Below are 14,784 nucleotides of genomic sequence, written 5' to 3'. Positions count from 1 at the left end.
GACCACGGTATTCTGCAGCTGACTCCTTTAGCTGACTGGAAGGATGCCCTAACATAGAAGACTTGGGACTCTGAGCAGGTATTGGCATTGGGTAATAGTTCACTTAATAGTTAACTTTTTAGTAACAGTCTGATACTGAGAGGCTCTGAGGGACTGGGCTCTTGAATCTGGATAGATATGATGTTTACTGTTTACACAATATGCAATCAGGTATATATGGATGTGGTTATATCGTCATTGATGCACACCAACAAAAACAGCTCAGGAATCATTAGAACAGGTGATATTTAGCAGAAACCAAGCAATAACAGTCTACACCTGACCGGAGCTTATGGCAATTTCCTCATAATGCAATCGACGCAATGGCTGATGCAATACTTGCAATGAACTTAAGTGTGGGTATACTGCCATGCACGTTAGAGAATATGTAATGCTTCCAAATTAATTGTCTACATACTTGATTCATTGAGGGCCTTTAGTACAGTGTTCAGATTCAAGGCTATGTAAACTTTGTGCGGGGCAGTTTTTGTAAATTCATTTATTTTGTCCTGTTGAGTTCATGTAAACATCTGTTTTGTGAAATGGCTTATTCAGGATAGTACTAAATAAACATACCATGCAATTTTTATGATCCCTCTTATTTTATTACAATTATTACAAATTCTGCAAGTGATATGAAATGCGTGAACAAAACTAAATCTTAGGATGCTAGAATTCAAAGTAGTTACTTTGGTAATTTAAAATACTTTCAGATGTAACTGTAATTTGATTACCATCCATTTAAAAAGTAACTAATTCAATTCTTATACTGTATGTGACTCACAAAATACGGCAATTATTATCTGATCAAGTGGTTTCTTTCTTAGCTGTCATGTTCTCTTTTTTTAATAGGAAAAGACAATTAGAGATAATGGTCATTGGGAAAAACAAATGTGTCTCACGAAAGCACACACACCGTGGCAGGACCCAACCCATACGCAACGAAAACATATTGTCTTATATATTAACAATGAATATATTAAATTGTTTAATGCATATTGAATATACACTGAATAAAATATTGTTGAATACTTAATACATTGTAATTATGTACTCAATAACATTCTTTGCAATATATAGATTTACATGTGATAAAATGATACTCTGTGTATGTGCACACACATAATGTTGCCATGATTTTAACCAGACATCGTCTAAAAGTCCAAAACTTTTATTTATCTTTTCAGTACAGTTTTCTTTTATACATCACAAATATTTTCATATATGAAATGTGTAACTATGCAAACAATAAAGTGAGAGAAAAGTTTGTGTTCGCCTATATGTGAACCTAAGCATTAACTTTTGAAATCGAAATTGAGTTTTAATATATTGCAGTATGTAGAAAAATATAAGATAATAATAACAATATATATATAAATATATTATTTAATATATCGCATTATATTTTCTAATACAGTGGTTCCCAAACCTGTCTTGGAGGACCCACTGCCCTGCACCTTTGTATGTTTCCCTAATCAGACACACCCAATTAATCAGACACACCCAATTTAGTTCTGTGTGTTAGACAGTCCCTCCAGGATTTTGCGATTGCTGAATTTGTTGCAAAATCAAGCAAACTTAAATTTCATTGCGTCCCTTGATGACATCGCAATGTGCATTCAGTCAAAGAAAGGTTGTTTTTCAGTTTCAAAAATGGAATGAACAGTCTTGTGTTTCTCATCATGACCGATGTACAGGAGTTACATTGGATAAACAAACCAAAGCTGGAATGAATCTGTGCTAATAGTTTGGCCTACGCAGCGCAGACCGTTTATCTGCTCGAGCCAGAGCCGTGGGCTGATCTCGATCACGTGACACTGATATACACAGCGCCGGGAGATAGAGTGAAGAAAGCCGTAGAAATCCCCACAGAATCAACATCTCTGTCAAATCTTGTGAAAAGCATTCAAATTCAGCGCAGAATTCTGTTAAAGTTACAGATATCAGAACAAACTCCACTGATGTGGAAACCAGGAAAAACATTGTTCAATAAACACATATCCACCACCGTTCACCATTGATTTAACATGTATAAAACTAAAAGTTTCAAGATGTAGGAAAGCAAACAATTAATTAAAAAAAAAAAAAAAGATATTAAATTACCACTAGTAGATGGCTGCAGAAAAGTACTTATAGGCCATTTCCACTTCCTAAAATGTATATATATTTGTATTCATTGAATTATATTTAGACATTATAAATTACAGTAATAAAAGTACATTTTATCAGATGAAGTATGTTTATTTCATCTGTAAGACTTGTTCATCTGTAAAGCTTTGGGAATCATCTGCTGTGTACTCTGATTAAACGTCTCAGAAGCAGTTTTACATGCGTTCTAATAAATGTCTATTTGACATCTAACAGGAAACAACTTAAAAAAGCAAATTTTGAGAAAAGCTGCAGCAAAATTTAGGCTGCAAAAATATGAAAAAAGTTCTGCGAAATTCTGGAGGGACTGATTAGATGAAGTACACATACAAAAGGTGCAGGGCAGGGGGTCCTCTAGGACAGGTTTGGAAACCACTGTTCTAATACATTCCCATATATTTTCTCTCATAACAGGTAACAGCCCACGTATTCATATCTATTTGGATTCACTGTATTGTGGAGGAGTGTCTGCAGGCTGGTGATGAATGGAAGAGCTGATTGCCACAGGTATCTGCAGAAAAAAAAAAAAAATTTTACACACACACACACACACATATATATATATATATATATATATATATACAGTGCCCTCCACAAGCATGAGAACAGTAAAGACAAAATAGTTTTCTCTGCTGTGGAGTCAAGACATTTGCAAATAAAAGATGAATATGCGACAAAACTACAGAATGTCACATTTTATTATTAGGTCTTTCGACACATACATGTTTTACCAAATAAAAAGGACAGCACTTTTAGAGATCATCCCACTATTTGATGTGAGTATAAGTATTGTAACAGCTGAATTTAAGGCAGATGTAAAAGATTAAAAGCTAATATTTATTTGCAGATCCCTTGCATGCAATCATAGACATCACCAGACTCTTGGTCTTATACTTTGAAATGCTTCTCTCCAGCCTTGAATGCAGACAATTCCAACTGTTCCTTGTTCATTTAATTTTATTTTTGATCAGATTTGTTATGTGACAGCATTCATTTAAGTTTCTTAAGAGTCAAGATCATGTTATCTGCATCTCCTGCGCTCCATCAAGCCACAATTTATCCGTCATCACTCAGATTAATGCACGACTCTGAAAACTGGCTGTCTAAAGTATTAAAGACTACACAACATTATTTTATTATCTTTAAATTAATTTTTTAAATTATTTCTATTATTTTAAATTATTGTCCCTGAATCAGTAGGATACTGTACTAATAAAGTAGTGGTGTCTGAGACAGATTTTAAGTACCATGTTTTCCAGACTATAAGTCACACTTTTTTTCATAGTTTGGCTGGTCCTGCGACATATAGTCAGGTGCGACCTATTTATCAAAATTAATTTGACATGAACCAAGAGTAATGAACTAAGAGAAATGAACCAATAGAAAACATTACCGTCTACAGCCGCCAGAGGGCGCTCTATGCTGCTCAGTGCTCCTGTAGTCTACAATGAAGACATAGAGCGCCCTCTCGCGGCTGTAGACGGTTATGTTTTCTCTTGGTTCTTGGTTCTAAATAAATGTGACTTATAGTCCAGTGCAACTTATATATGTTTTTTTCCTCACCATGACGTATTTTTGGACTGATGCGACTTATACTCAGGTGCGACTTATAGTCTGAAAAATACGGTATCAGTTCTGCTTATCTAATCCTGTTTCCCTGACCAGGTTTAGTTAGTTAGAGTTAGTGATGTACAAAGAACGGGGCGCAAGGGTGTACATTTCATCTAACAATAAACTTAATTTCTTAAGAACAATGGGACAAAAAATAATACTGGCAGAATTGTACGTGTGAGGACAGATATGTGCAGATAGTGTGGAGACCGTGTTTAAATATGAGTTTGGCTCATAAGTTCACCACACGGTCATATTATAATTACTGAATTATTTTCATCCTCCACATAGTATATTAGGTTTCATCTGGGACCGAGAACATCTCCTATTTAGACATTTAACCAGAGCAAGCCCGCCACTTAACATCATATTGAGCAAAACCCAACACATCAGTAGGTCAATATTAGCCTTATATCAGTTCACGCACAGGCTTATCGCAGTGTTCGTTGTAGTGAGTGACAAGCTACGGTATTAATTAGTTACCTTATCATCGCTCATAGAAAAATACATCAGATATAATAATTTTTTGTCATGATTTATTATGAACCAGCATCATCTGTATTAAAGAAAAATAATAACATAGCCTTGATAGCCTAATTTACTTACACATAACTACTGAGGGACTTTGATCTCTCATATTAGACTCGTGTGTATCGGTGAGATAAAGGGGAAAGCATGCAGTGGACCAAACCACTGTGAGGCAAGGGAGGGGGGACTTAAAACATTTGTGAACTTTAAGTCTTAGATTTAACCCTAACCCTAACCCATTTAACCCCTTTTTGCATTTAAAGTTTTACTACTTACACAATTATTTCAAGTACAGGTGCATCTCAATAAATTAGAATGTCATGGAAAAGTTAATTTTTTTCAGTAATTCAACTGAAATTGTGAAACTTGTGTATTAAATTAATTCAATGCACACAGACTGAAGTAGTTTAAGTGTTTGGTTCTTTTAATTGGAATGATTTTGGCTCACATTTAACAAAAACCCACCAATTCACATCTCAACAAATTAGAATATTAGTGACATGCCAATCAGCTAATCAACTCAAAACACATGCAAAGGTCGAAATGGTGTCTCAGTTTGGTTCACTAGACTACAAAATCATAGGTAAGACTGCTGATCTGACAGTTGTCCAAAAGACAATCATTGACACCCTTCACAAGGAGGGTAAGACACAAACATTCATTACCAAAGAAACTGGCTGTTCACAGAGTGCTGTATCCAAGCATGTCAACAGAAAGTTGAGTGGAAGGGAAAAAGTGTGGAAGAAAAAGATGCACAACCAACCTAGAGAACCGCGGCCCTATGAGGATTGTCAAGCAAAATCAATTCAAGAATTTGAGAATGAAGAATCAAGAATTCACAAGGAATGGACTGAGGCTGGAGTCAAGGCATCAAGAGCCACCACACACAAAAGTGTCAAGAGAATTCCTGAACCACAGACAACATCAGAGGCGTCTCACCTGGGCTAAGGAGAAGAAGAACTGGACTATTGCCCAGTGGTCCAAAGTCCTCTTTTCAGATGAGAGCAAGTTTTGTGTTTCATTTGGAAACCAAGGTCCTAAGGTCTGGAGGAAGGGTGGAGTAGCTCATAGCACAAGTTGCTTGAAGTCCAGTGTTAAGTTTCCACAGTCTGTGATGATTTGGGGTGCAATGTCATCTGCAGGTGTTGGTCCATTGTGTTTTTTGAAAACTAAAGTCACTGCACCTGTTTACCAATACATTTTGGAGCACTTCATGCATCTTTCTGCTGACCAGCTTTTCGAAGATGATGATTTCATTTTCCAGCAGGATTTGCCACCTGCCCACACTGCCAAAAGCACCAAAAGTTGGTTAAATGACCATGGTGTTCGTGTGCTTGACTGGCCAGCAAACTCACCAGACCTGAACCCCAGAGAGAATCTATGGGCTATTGTCAAGAGGAAAATGAGAAACAAGAGATCAAAAAATGTAGATGAGCTGAAGGCCACTGTCAAAGAAACAAAAAATTGATCACCTCCGTGCCATTCCGAATTGAGGAAGTAATTAAAGCAAAAGGAGGCCCTACCAAGTATTAAGTACATGTAAAGTAAATGAACATACTTTCCAGAAGGCTAAAAATTCACTAAAAATGTTTTTTTTATATATTTTTATTTGTCTTATGAAGTATTCTAATTTGTTGAGATTTTAATTTGAATGAATTGTTGGATTTGTGTTAAATGTAAGCCAAAATCATAAAAATTAAAAGAACCAAATAATTAAACTACTTCAGTCTTTGTGCATTCAATTAATTTAATACATGAGTTTGAGCTGAATTACTGAAGTAAATAAACTTTTCCACGACTTTCTAATTTATGGAGATGCACCTGTATATTGGTACAACACAAAAAGTTTGGAAAGTCCTGGTTTGGCTCATTACTCACCAGAGAAGGATAACCGTAGGTGTTGGCTTTACAGGCAAATGCTGACAGACAGATGGAGATGATAAACTCGAACACGGCGAATAACATCAATACACCTTTGATTCCCATGAAGAGAGTCTGAGAGAAACATTAACACAAAATCCATGATAATTACTACTCACACTTGTACAATCAAAGTTCAGCAGTCCAGAATAGGGATGCAACGATACCATTTTTCAGAACTCATCTGATCTGATACTGAAAATTATGAGTGTCAGAGACCCAGGAGTCAAAATAATAGGATATAGGAAAAAAAAACAAGTTTCTAAAAGAAATATATTTAATGAATCAAAGAAGCATTTAACAAATTAGAGAAAAATCACAATTCATAAAGGAAATAAAAATAAACTGGTTTAGGCCTAATAAAAGAAGTCAACAGAACAAAACTGAACTCAAATAACTGAAGCTATGACAAAAAAACTAAATTGACCCAACTAATGAATCAATGAAGACACATTTATACAATTATAACGGAAATATTGGCATTAAGATATGTTAAGGCCAGGACTTAAACCTCAAACATGTTACATTTGTGACAGATTGGACACTGCATGCCAGAGTTACAGTAACTTCCTGATTCACTGTATTAATAGCATGCTTAGATAAGTGCTGCTAGCATGTTTTAGTATGTTTCTAGCATGTTGCCAGTGTATTTAGCACTTGTTGACACTTTTTAATATGTTGCTAGGAGTCCATAGCAGTGTTAAACATCTCACTTCCTGTCGCCAGCAGGTGGTGCTATGACTATAACCGTATATGGGTATGTTGATTTGTTCAGGACAGGACTTTTGTCAAATGTCTGAAGTTTGGGGCCGATCGGACATTGCTAGCCTGACTTACAGCAACTTCCTGTTTCACTGCCTTAGTAGCATGCTTTAGCACTTAGCTAAGTGTTGCTAGCATAATTTAGTATGTTTCTAGCATGTTGACAGCCTATTTAACACTTGTTAACACATTGTAATATGTTCCTAGGAGCCAAAAACAGTGTTAACCATGTCACTTCCTGTTACCAGCAGGTGGTTCTATGACTATAACTGAATTTAGGCATGTGTGTTTGTTCAGGCCAAACACCTATCACATGTTTGGGGAAGATCGGACATTGCTTGCCTGAAACAGCAACTTGCTTTTTCACTGTGAAACATGACACTTTGTAACTTTGTCAGCCCACCATGGACATACCCCTTGACGAAAACTCAAAATCGTCACAATTCAACGTCACAAAGGTCTTATAATGATCCGATTAAAAGTGTAAGAGGAATTCGTCAAAGTACGAGGCATGGAAATGGCAAAAAAATGTAAATGTTCTCCAGTTCTGATGCGTGTGCAAAGTTTTGTGAGTTTTGGAACATGAATAGGCCCTCAAAAAAAATTTTTTTTTTCAATTTAGAATTTCTATACTTCTCAGTGTTTACCTGATCATCATTCTTTTGTGTTAATCATAATCTACTACATACACACCACTTCATTTTAATGAAAATTAACAAATGAAAAAATATATAACCATAATCTATAACAAAAATACTATTATAAACTAAGTTATTGGATAATTCAGCAGCAAAAGATAGAAAAATCACGGGTGAATAATAATTGTATAAAATCTAGTGAAATATTTTATTTATAAATAAAAGTGAATGCGTCTAAAATCTGGTAAAATGTACACATTGCTCTTTGTATTGTTTTAAAATACATTAATGAAAAAAAAATCCAGTGCTTAGAATGATGAACTTGAAACAACACTGAGTCACAGTGTGCAGCTGCACAGCCCTCCGAGTCCGCATAAAAAAGCTGCTCTGCTCGTGTTCTTCTTCAGTTCTCTCTTCACAACAGTTCAGTCAGAGTACTGTTTGAGTAAATGAATTACTCCGGGATATTGGTTAGTTTCGACTTCAAGGGAGTGTCATCCATGTTAAAAAAGTAAACAATTTGTGGATTTATGCTTACTGGAGATGCGAACCAGTTCAAACGATTCAGTCCTAATTGGTGAACTGCTTCAACTGGTTCACTAAGAAGAACTGATTAAATCAAATTATTCATTCGCGACCCGAACATCACTAGTATAAAGGGAAGAGATATTTATATGTAGTGTATTAAATCTGTGCATTAGTTTAATAAGCCTTTTCTTTGAACAGTTTTAAACCTCAGTTACTGTGCGCTCTTGAAGAGTTTCATGAGTGCTTTATCATGATATGTGCCTTTCGTGGGGCTCAACATTAACACAGAATAGTATACGCACAAAATATAATTTTTGGATCGGTCTCGTCTGTCCGATACCCGATCCTCAGAAAATGCCAGGATCGGAGCCGATACCTATCCCGAGTATCAGATTGATGCATCGCTAGAGTGGGGTGGCCAAAACTTTTATTTAAAAAAATTTATATTTTTTACGCTAAAGCCAAAGACACACTGCACGATTTTGGCCTGTCCTAGACGAGAGATTGGCATAGTGAAACAATCGTGGTGTTCATGTATCGGAGCCAATACCGATCCTGAGTATCAGATCGATGCATCCCTAGTCCAGAATCTACCATCCATGAAGCTTATATAGTAGTATTACAATTTTAGAGCTAGATTTATTAAAGAATGCAAATTGGCATGACAGCACAAACCTTAGTAAATAATTTCGCATGATTCATTTAAATAATGCTGTGCCTGAAAGGTAAACTCTTAAAAATGCATGCATGCAGTAACTTTAGCCGCAGAAATAACTGTCTTTTATATTGTTCGTATTTCATCTCGTGTGTTTTCATTTCATTTCGTTTCGTGTGTTCAGGAATAGCTGACAGAAGTTTGCACTGGCACAGTTAGTAAATCTGGCCCTAATACATCAAACTGGACTGAGTTTACAATTAACATATAATGTCAATGACTTCTTGTATTACAAATGATCTATAAACAACTTCTGAAATGCTAGATAAAAACAGTGAACAGAGGAGTGCAGATTAAGGCTTGTGTACTGGCCACACAGTGATTTTACTGTAAATATTAAATACAATTTCCATTTTGACACAATTTGATGTTAATTGTGAATATAAAAGTTGACGACATACCTCATAATCTTCCCCGTATCGGTGTGGAAATATAACAAAATCTAGTGAAATTGCAACAATGGCAATGCCTGCAGATATCGTACTGCAAATGTTCAATCCCAGTGAAGCATTCACCTATAGGCAGAAAAAAAAACACAAAGCAGATTAATAAATTAGCAAGATTTGTAAAAATTGTTATTGTTAATGTACATAGAAAAGTATAAGAAGTGTGATAAAAAAATTCTCCTTTCGACATTATTAGTTGCAGAAATTTGATTGGCTGATAGCGGGCTTGTTTTCATATTATTATTTTCATATGATGAAGATTCATATTCATTTTCAACTTTACCAATCCTACAGTTACAGTGTTGAGGAGTTAAAAGCGCCTCCTACATGTGCAAATATAATGCAATTTGGCATAAATTCTCAAAATATTCTGTGTATATACCAGTTTATATATATTATGTATATTGTTATAAATATTGTTTCATTAAGTTTGGGTGTTGCGTTCAGGACATAAAGATCAATTTGTGAAAAAAGGGTTGCCATTCACTTTAATTCACTTGTATCATCATAATGCTTTAATTAAAATTAGTTAAACTTATTGCCAGCAGTTTCCCCCAGAAAATTCAAAATGGCAGATATTTATTTAGACGGAAATTAAATACATCAGAGATATACTTTAATGCCCATGGACTGTTTTGGTGTTTGTTTTACTCTCCCAAGTGTTCAATGTTCCCTCCTGTGATCTGTTTTCTTTGATTTAAGGTTTTCCCTTTTTAGTTTCCATGGACTTTCATTAATTACTTTCTGTTCTCCCTGATTAATTTCCCTGTGTTTTCCTGAGTCTGGTGTCTAGTCTTAACTGTCAATCCCCGTGTGCTACGTGTGTGTTCCCATGTATTTGTAAATAAAGTCAGAATTGTTCTGGATTCTCCCATGTCTCCTCGATCCTTTGTCTCATCGAAGTAGGCGCACCGTGACAGAAGACTAGATCGCTAGACTAGAAGCGGCATCCCTTCTCCCAATTTTGTTTCCGTGTTTTTAACATTTTTTTGTTTTCCCTGAAAACAGCATTCGGTCCCAGTCCAGAAGTGAAGTCCACCAGCCGCTCCATGTTCACGTCCCCAGGCCGCTCCATTGTCAAGCCCGCGGGGAGGGGGTTATAGGGACGTTCTTAATTCTTTACTCTGCCATTGCCCCCTAAACTGTCTGCTTCGCCATAGCCTCCTTTTCCATGTCTAGCGTCTGGTATTGAATTTAAGAATTCAAGGAAATATTTTCTAGTAATTAATCCAAAAAACAGACTGTATTATTTCGCCACCTCGTCTGTGGGTCTGAATAGATACAAATGTTTGGGACCTTCCTGACAAGTTTGGGGTCATTAAGTGTGGGAGCTACATTTAGATCAAATTATGAATTATGGTCATTGATGCCCATATACTTTTAGAGCAGAAACAAGACGAGAAAAATAAATCAGTATAAACCAGTCTGGAAAAAATTTGCAAACACAACAGAACCCTATTTCTGTACTTCCAGCTGGAGCTTAGACCCCAAAAATAATAAGGATTGTGTACATACCAAACACAAATTGGGGGGAGACTTAATTTTGTTTTCTGCAGCAATGCAGAGTGAGCCTGCAGCAATGTACTGAGAAGAGAGAGAAGGGACAAAAGTAAAGCTTGTGCTGGCATATGTAGCTTGTATTATAAAAGACAGAACACTTAATTGTATAGTAGTTTCTTACGATGAGAGAACCCCAGTAAGTAACACCAGTATAGACAAAGATAGAAAATCCGGAAACCGTAGCCACAATGCCTAACAGGAAAGTCATCACACCAATCATTATCTCGACCGTCTGTGAGGGACAAAAAGAAGTGTGAGTAAGAAGTGTGAGTCTTTCATAAAATGGAACAATATAAAATACACAATATGGCAGCTATAGTTATGGACTTACGATTGTACTTGAAAACTATCCCCAAAAATATATTTTGCAAGCGTGGAATTATCATTGTTTTGGTGCGTTCACACCAGATGCGAATAGAGCGTCTGGCGCAAAAGATTTCAATGTTGTCAATGCAAAGATGCGAATAGACAACCTGCGGCGCGAATTGAGCGTTTTGACGTGCGAGTTGAAAAATGTGAACTTGCTAGCGAGCGGAGGGAAAATCCGAAACAACAATGGAGGACAAATTTATAATCACTGTATGTGGATACCCGGAGCTGTATGATACTTCTTCATACTTCTATAGAAACGGAGACAAAAAGGATCTTGCTTGGAAGAAAGTGAGTGAGGAGGTCAGACAATCTGGTAAGTTGTAATAAATGCTCTTTACTCAATTTGAGCTATATATACATATTGAGTTGATGTGTTTATTCAGAGGAAGTGTGCAGAAAGAAGTGGAAGAGTCTGAGGGACACATTTAAAAGAGAGGAGAAAGGAGACAGAGGAGTGGGTCAGCAGCAGGGTCAGGGAAAAAATGGAAGTCTTTCCTCGACCCCTTCATATCCCCACGGGAGATCAGCGGGAATATGGAAAGGGGGGATGAGGAGAATCAAGCCGCAGGGTACAAGCACCCCGAGGACCAGGAGACAGAAGCAGCAGCAGCAGCAGGGCACTCAGAGTGTTGTTGACAAGTGAAGCAACACAACGGGCCATATATGTTGTTTTTTTATGATGAAAAGTCTAAATTTCTCTCTGTCTGGTGTAATGTGCAATGTGTGTATTAATATTAATATTTATGTATATAATAATATTTATATTTAATTATGTCATAACAGAGCCAACTGGTTCTTTTGATGGCAGTGAGCCTGGGTCCCCTTCTGACAGAACCTGCCGCTGCTTCAGCATCCCCTGCCGGCCCTTCAACATCTGCTGCTGTACCCACAGGTGTGTACAGGCAATAATGGCCATGTTTACATGCATATTACATTTACAGTAAGCACTCATAGCCTCACACAACACTGACAGTTTGTGAATGCGTTTAATCCTTTTCTGGCTTCTCATTGTACAAAATGTGTTATCATTTGATACAGCACCATCAAGAAGAAGAGCTCAGAGAAGGCGTAGGGAGCAGCGATTGGAGGTGGAATGTCAGCTCCTAGAAGCTCTCCGGACCCGTCCTGTAGCTCCAGCGCCGGCTCCTCGCTCAGAGGATGAGCTCTTCCTCTTGAGTCTGGTCCCTCAGAGAAGGCATAGCGAGCTGCGATGGCTCAGAAGATGAGCTCTTCCTCTTGAGTCTGGTCCCTCAGAGAAGGCATAGCGAGCTGCGATGGGTCAGAGGATGAGCTCTTCCTCTTGAGTCTGATCCCTCAGAGAAGGCGTAGGGAGCTGCGATGGCTCAGAGGATGAGCTCTTCCTCTTGAGTCTGGTCCCTCAGAGAAGGCGTAGGGAGCTGCGATGGCTCAGAGGATGAGCTCTTCCTTGAGTCTGGTCCCTCAGAGAAGGCATAGAGAGCTGTGATGGCTCAGAGGATGAGCTCTTCCTCCTGAATCTGGTCCCTCAGAGAAGGCGTAGGGAGCTGCGATGGCTCGCAGAGGATTAGCTCTTCCTCTTGAGTCTGGTCCCTCAGAGAAGGCGTAGGGAGCTGTGATGGCTCAGAGGATGAGCTCTTCCTCGAGTCTGGTCCCTCAGAGAAGGCGTAGGGAGCTGCGATGGCTCGCAGAGAATGAGCTCTTCCTCTTGAGTCTGGTCCCTCAGAGAAGGCGTAGGGAGCTTCGATGGCTCAGATGATGAGCTCTTCCTCTTGAGTCTGGTCCCTCAGAGAAGGCGTAGGGAGCTGCGATGGCTCAGAGGATGAGCTCTTCCTCTTGAGTCTGGTCCCTCAGAGAAGGCGTAGGGAGCTGCGATTGTTCAGAGGATGAGCTCCTCCTCTTGAGTCTGGTCCCTCAGAGAAGGCGTAGGGAGCTGCGATGGCTCAGATGATGAGCTCTTCCTCTTGAGTCTGGTCCCTCAGAGAAGGCATAGGGAGCTGCGATGGCTCAGATGATGAGCTCTTCCTCTTGAGTCTGGTCCCTCAGAGAAGGCATAGGGAGCTGCGATGGCTCAGAGGATGAGCTCTTCCTCTTGAGTCTGGTCCCTCAGAGAAGGCATAGCGAGCTGCGATGGGTCAGAGGATGAGCTCTTCCTCTTGAGTCTGGTCCCTCAGAGAAGGCGTAGGGAGCTGCGATGGCTCGCAGAGGATGAGCTCTTCCTCTTGAGTTTGGTCCCTCAGAGAAGGCGTAGGGAGCTGCGATGGCTCAGAGGATGAGCTCTTCCTCTTGAGTCTGATCCCTCAGAAAAGGCGTAGGGAGCTGCGATGGCTCAGAGGATGAGCTCTTTCTCTTGAGTCTGGTCCCTCAGAGAAGGCGTAGGGAGCTGCGATGGCTCAGAGGATGAGCTCTTCCTCTTGAGTCTGGTCCCTCAGAGAAGGCGTAGGGAGCTGCGATGGCTCAGAGGATGAGCTCTTCCTCTTGAGTCTGGTCCCTCAGAGAAGGCGTAGGGAGCTGCGATGGCTCAGAGGTTGAGCTCTTCCTCTTGAGTCTGGTCCCTCAGAGAAGGCGTAGGGAGCTGCGATGGCTCGCAGAGGATGAGCTCTTCCTCTTGAGTCTGGTCCCTCAGAGAAGGCGTAGGGAGCTGCGATTGGTCAGAGGATGAGCTCTTCCTCTTGAGTCTGGTCCCTCAGAGAAGGCGTAGGGAGCTGCGATGGCTCAGATGATGAGCTCTTCCTCTTGAGTCTGGTCCCTCAGAGAAGGCGTAGGGAGCTGCGATGGCTCAGAGGATGAGCTCTTCCTCTTGAGTCTGGTCCCTCAGAGAAGGCGTAGGGAGCTGCGATGGCTCAGAGGATGAGATCTTCCTCTTGAGTCTGGTCCCTCAGAGAAGGCGTAGGGAGCTGCGATGGCTCGCAGAGGATGAGCTCTTCCTCTTGAGTCTGGTCCCTCAGAGAAGGCGTAGGGAGCTGCAATGGCTCGCAGTGGATGAGCTCTTGCTCTTGAGTCTGGTCCCTCAGAGAAGGTGTAGGGAGCTGCGATGGCTCAGAGGATGAGCCCGTCCTCTTGAGTCTGGTCCCTCAGAGAAGGCGTAGGGAGCTGCGATGGCTCGCAGGTGGAGCTTTAGCTCCTAGAAGCTCTCCGGACCCATCCTGTAGCTCCAGCACCTCCACGCTCAGAGGATGAGCAGCACAGTTTTGCTTAATCTGGAACAATTGGAGCCTCAAGATTAGTTTTTAAAGAGGCAGCAATCTCTGCAGGGAATGAACCAGACTTTCTCTCCATTTCTCCTCTACTTCACTTTGGCCCTCACTCTTCCCTCTTCCAAGCAAGATCCTTTTTATCCCTGCATGTAAATAGTTGTAAATGTTCTTTGTATATTATTTATATATCTATTTTTTCTATTTGATTTTATTTATTTTGCATAAAAATATGTTCTATAGAATGACCAAAGGTTTTGGAGTGTTATTTTATGCTCAACATAGTAAACAATAATTTGTATTTGTTAAATAAAAATATTATTTATATGGTAAGACTAGAATAATTA

At 39.3% G+C, this 14,784-nt stretch overlaps 2 protein-coding genes across 2 annotated transcripts in view; both read right to left on the bottom strand.

The window, feature by feature from the left end:
• Window positions 1-1,189: 1,189 nt before the first annotated feature.
• LOC132106138 (membrane-spanning 4-domains subfamily A member 4A-like) overlaps window positions 1,190-14,784 on the bottom strand; it is a 144,090-nt gene continuing 130,495 nt past the window's right edge. Inside the window, exon 9 of the transcript XR_009424029.1 lies at window positions 1,190-1,327. The gene's annotated coding sequence lies outside the window, so the exon portion shown is untranslated. The remainder of the gene's footprint in view (window positions 1,328-14,784) is intronic.
• LOC132106156 (membrane-spanning 4-domains subfamily A member 4A-like) overlaps window positions 2,056-14,784 on the bottom strand; it is a 50,124-nt gene continuing 37,395 nt past the window's right edge. The window contains exons 3-7 of the mRNA XM_059511814.1: window positions 11,017-11,127; window positions 10,851-10,919; window positions 9,291-9,404; window positions 6,205-6,321; window positions 2,056-2,698 (exon numbers count right to left, since the gene is read on the bottom strand). Coding sequence (XP_059367797.1) covers window positions 2,624-2,698; window positions 6,205-6,321; window positions 9,291-9,404; window positions 10,851-10,919; window positions 11,017-11,127 — 486 coding nt within the window. The 3' untranslated portion in view covers window positions 2,056-2,623. The remainder of the gene's footprint in view (window positions 2,699-6,204; window positions 6,322-9,290; window positions 9,405-10,850; window positions 10,920-11,016; window positions 11,128-14,784) is intronic.

The sequence above is a fragment of the Carassius carassius genome, chromosome 26 (genome assembly GCF_963082965.1).
Source record: "Carassius carassius chromosome 26, fCarCar2.1, whole genome shotgun sequence".
Lineage (NCBI taxonomy): Eukaryota > Metazoa > Chordata > Actinopteri > Cypriniformes > Cyprinidae > Carassius > Carassius carassius.
This window is presented reverse-complemented; position numbering and strand designations above follow the sequence as displayed.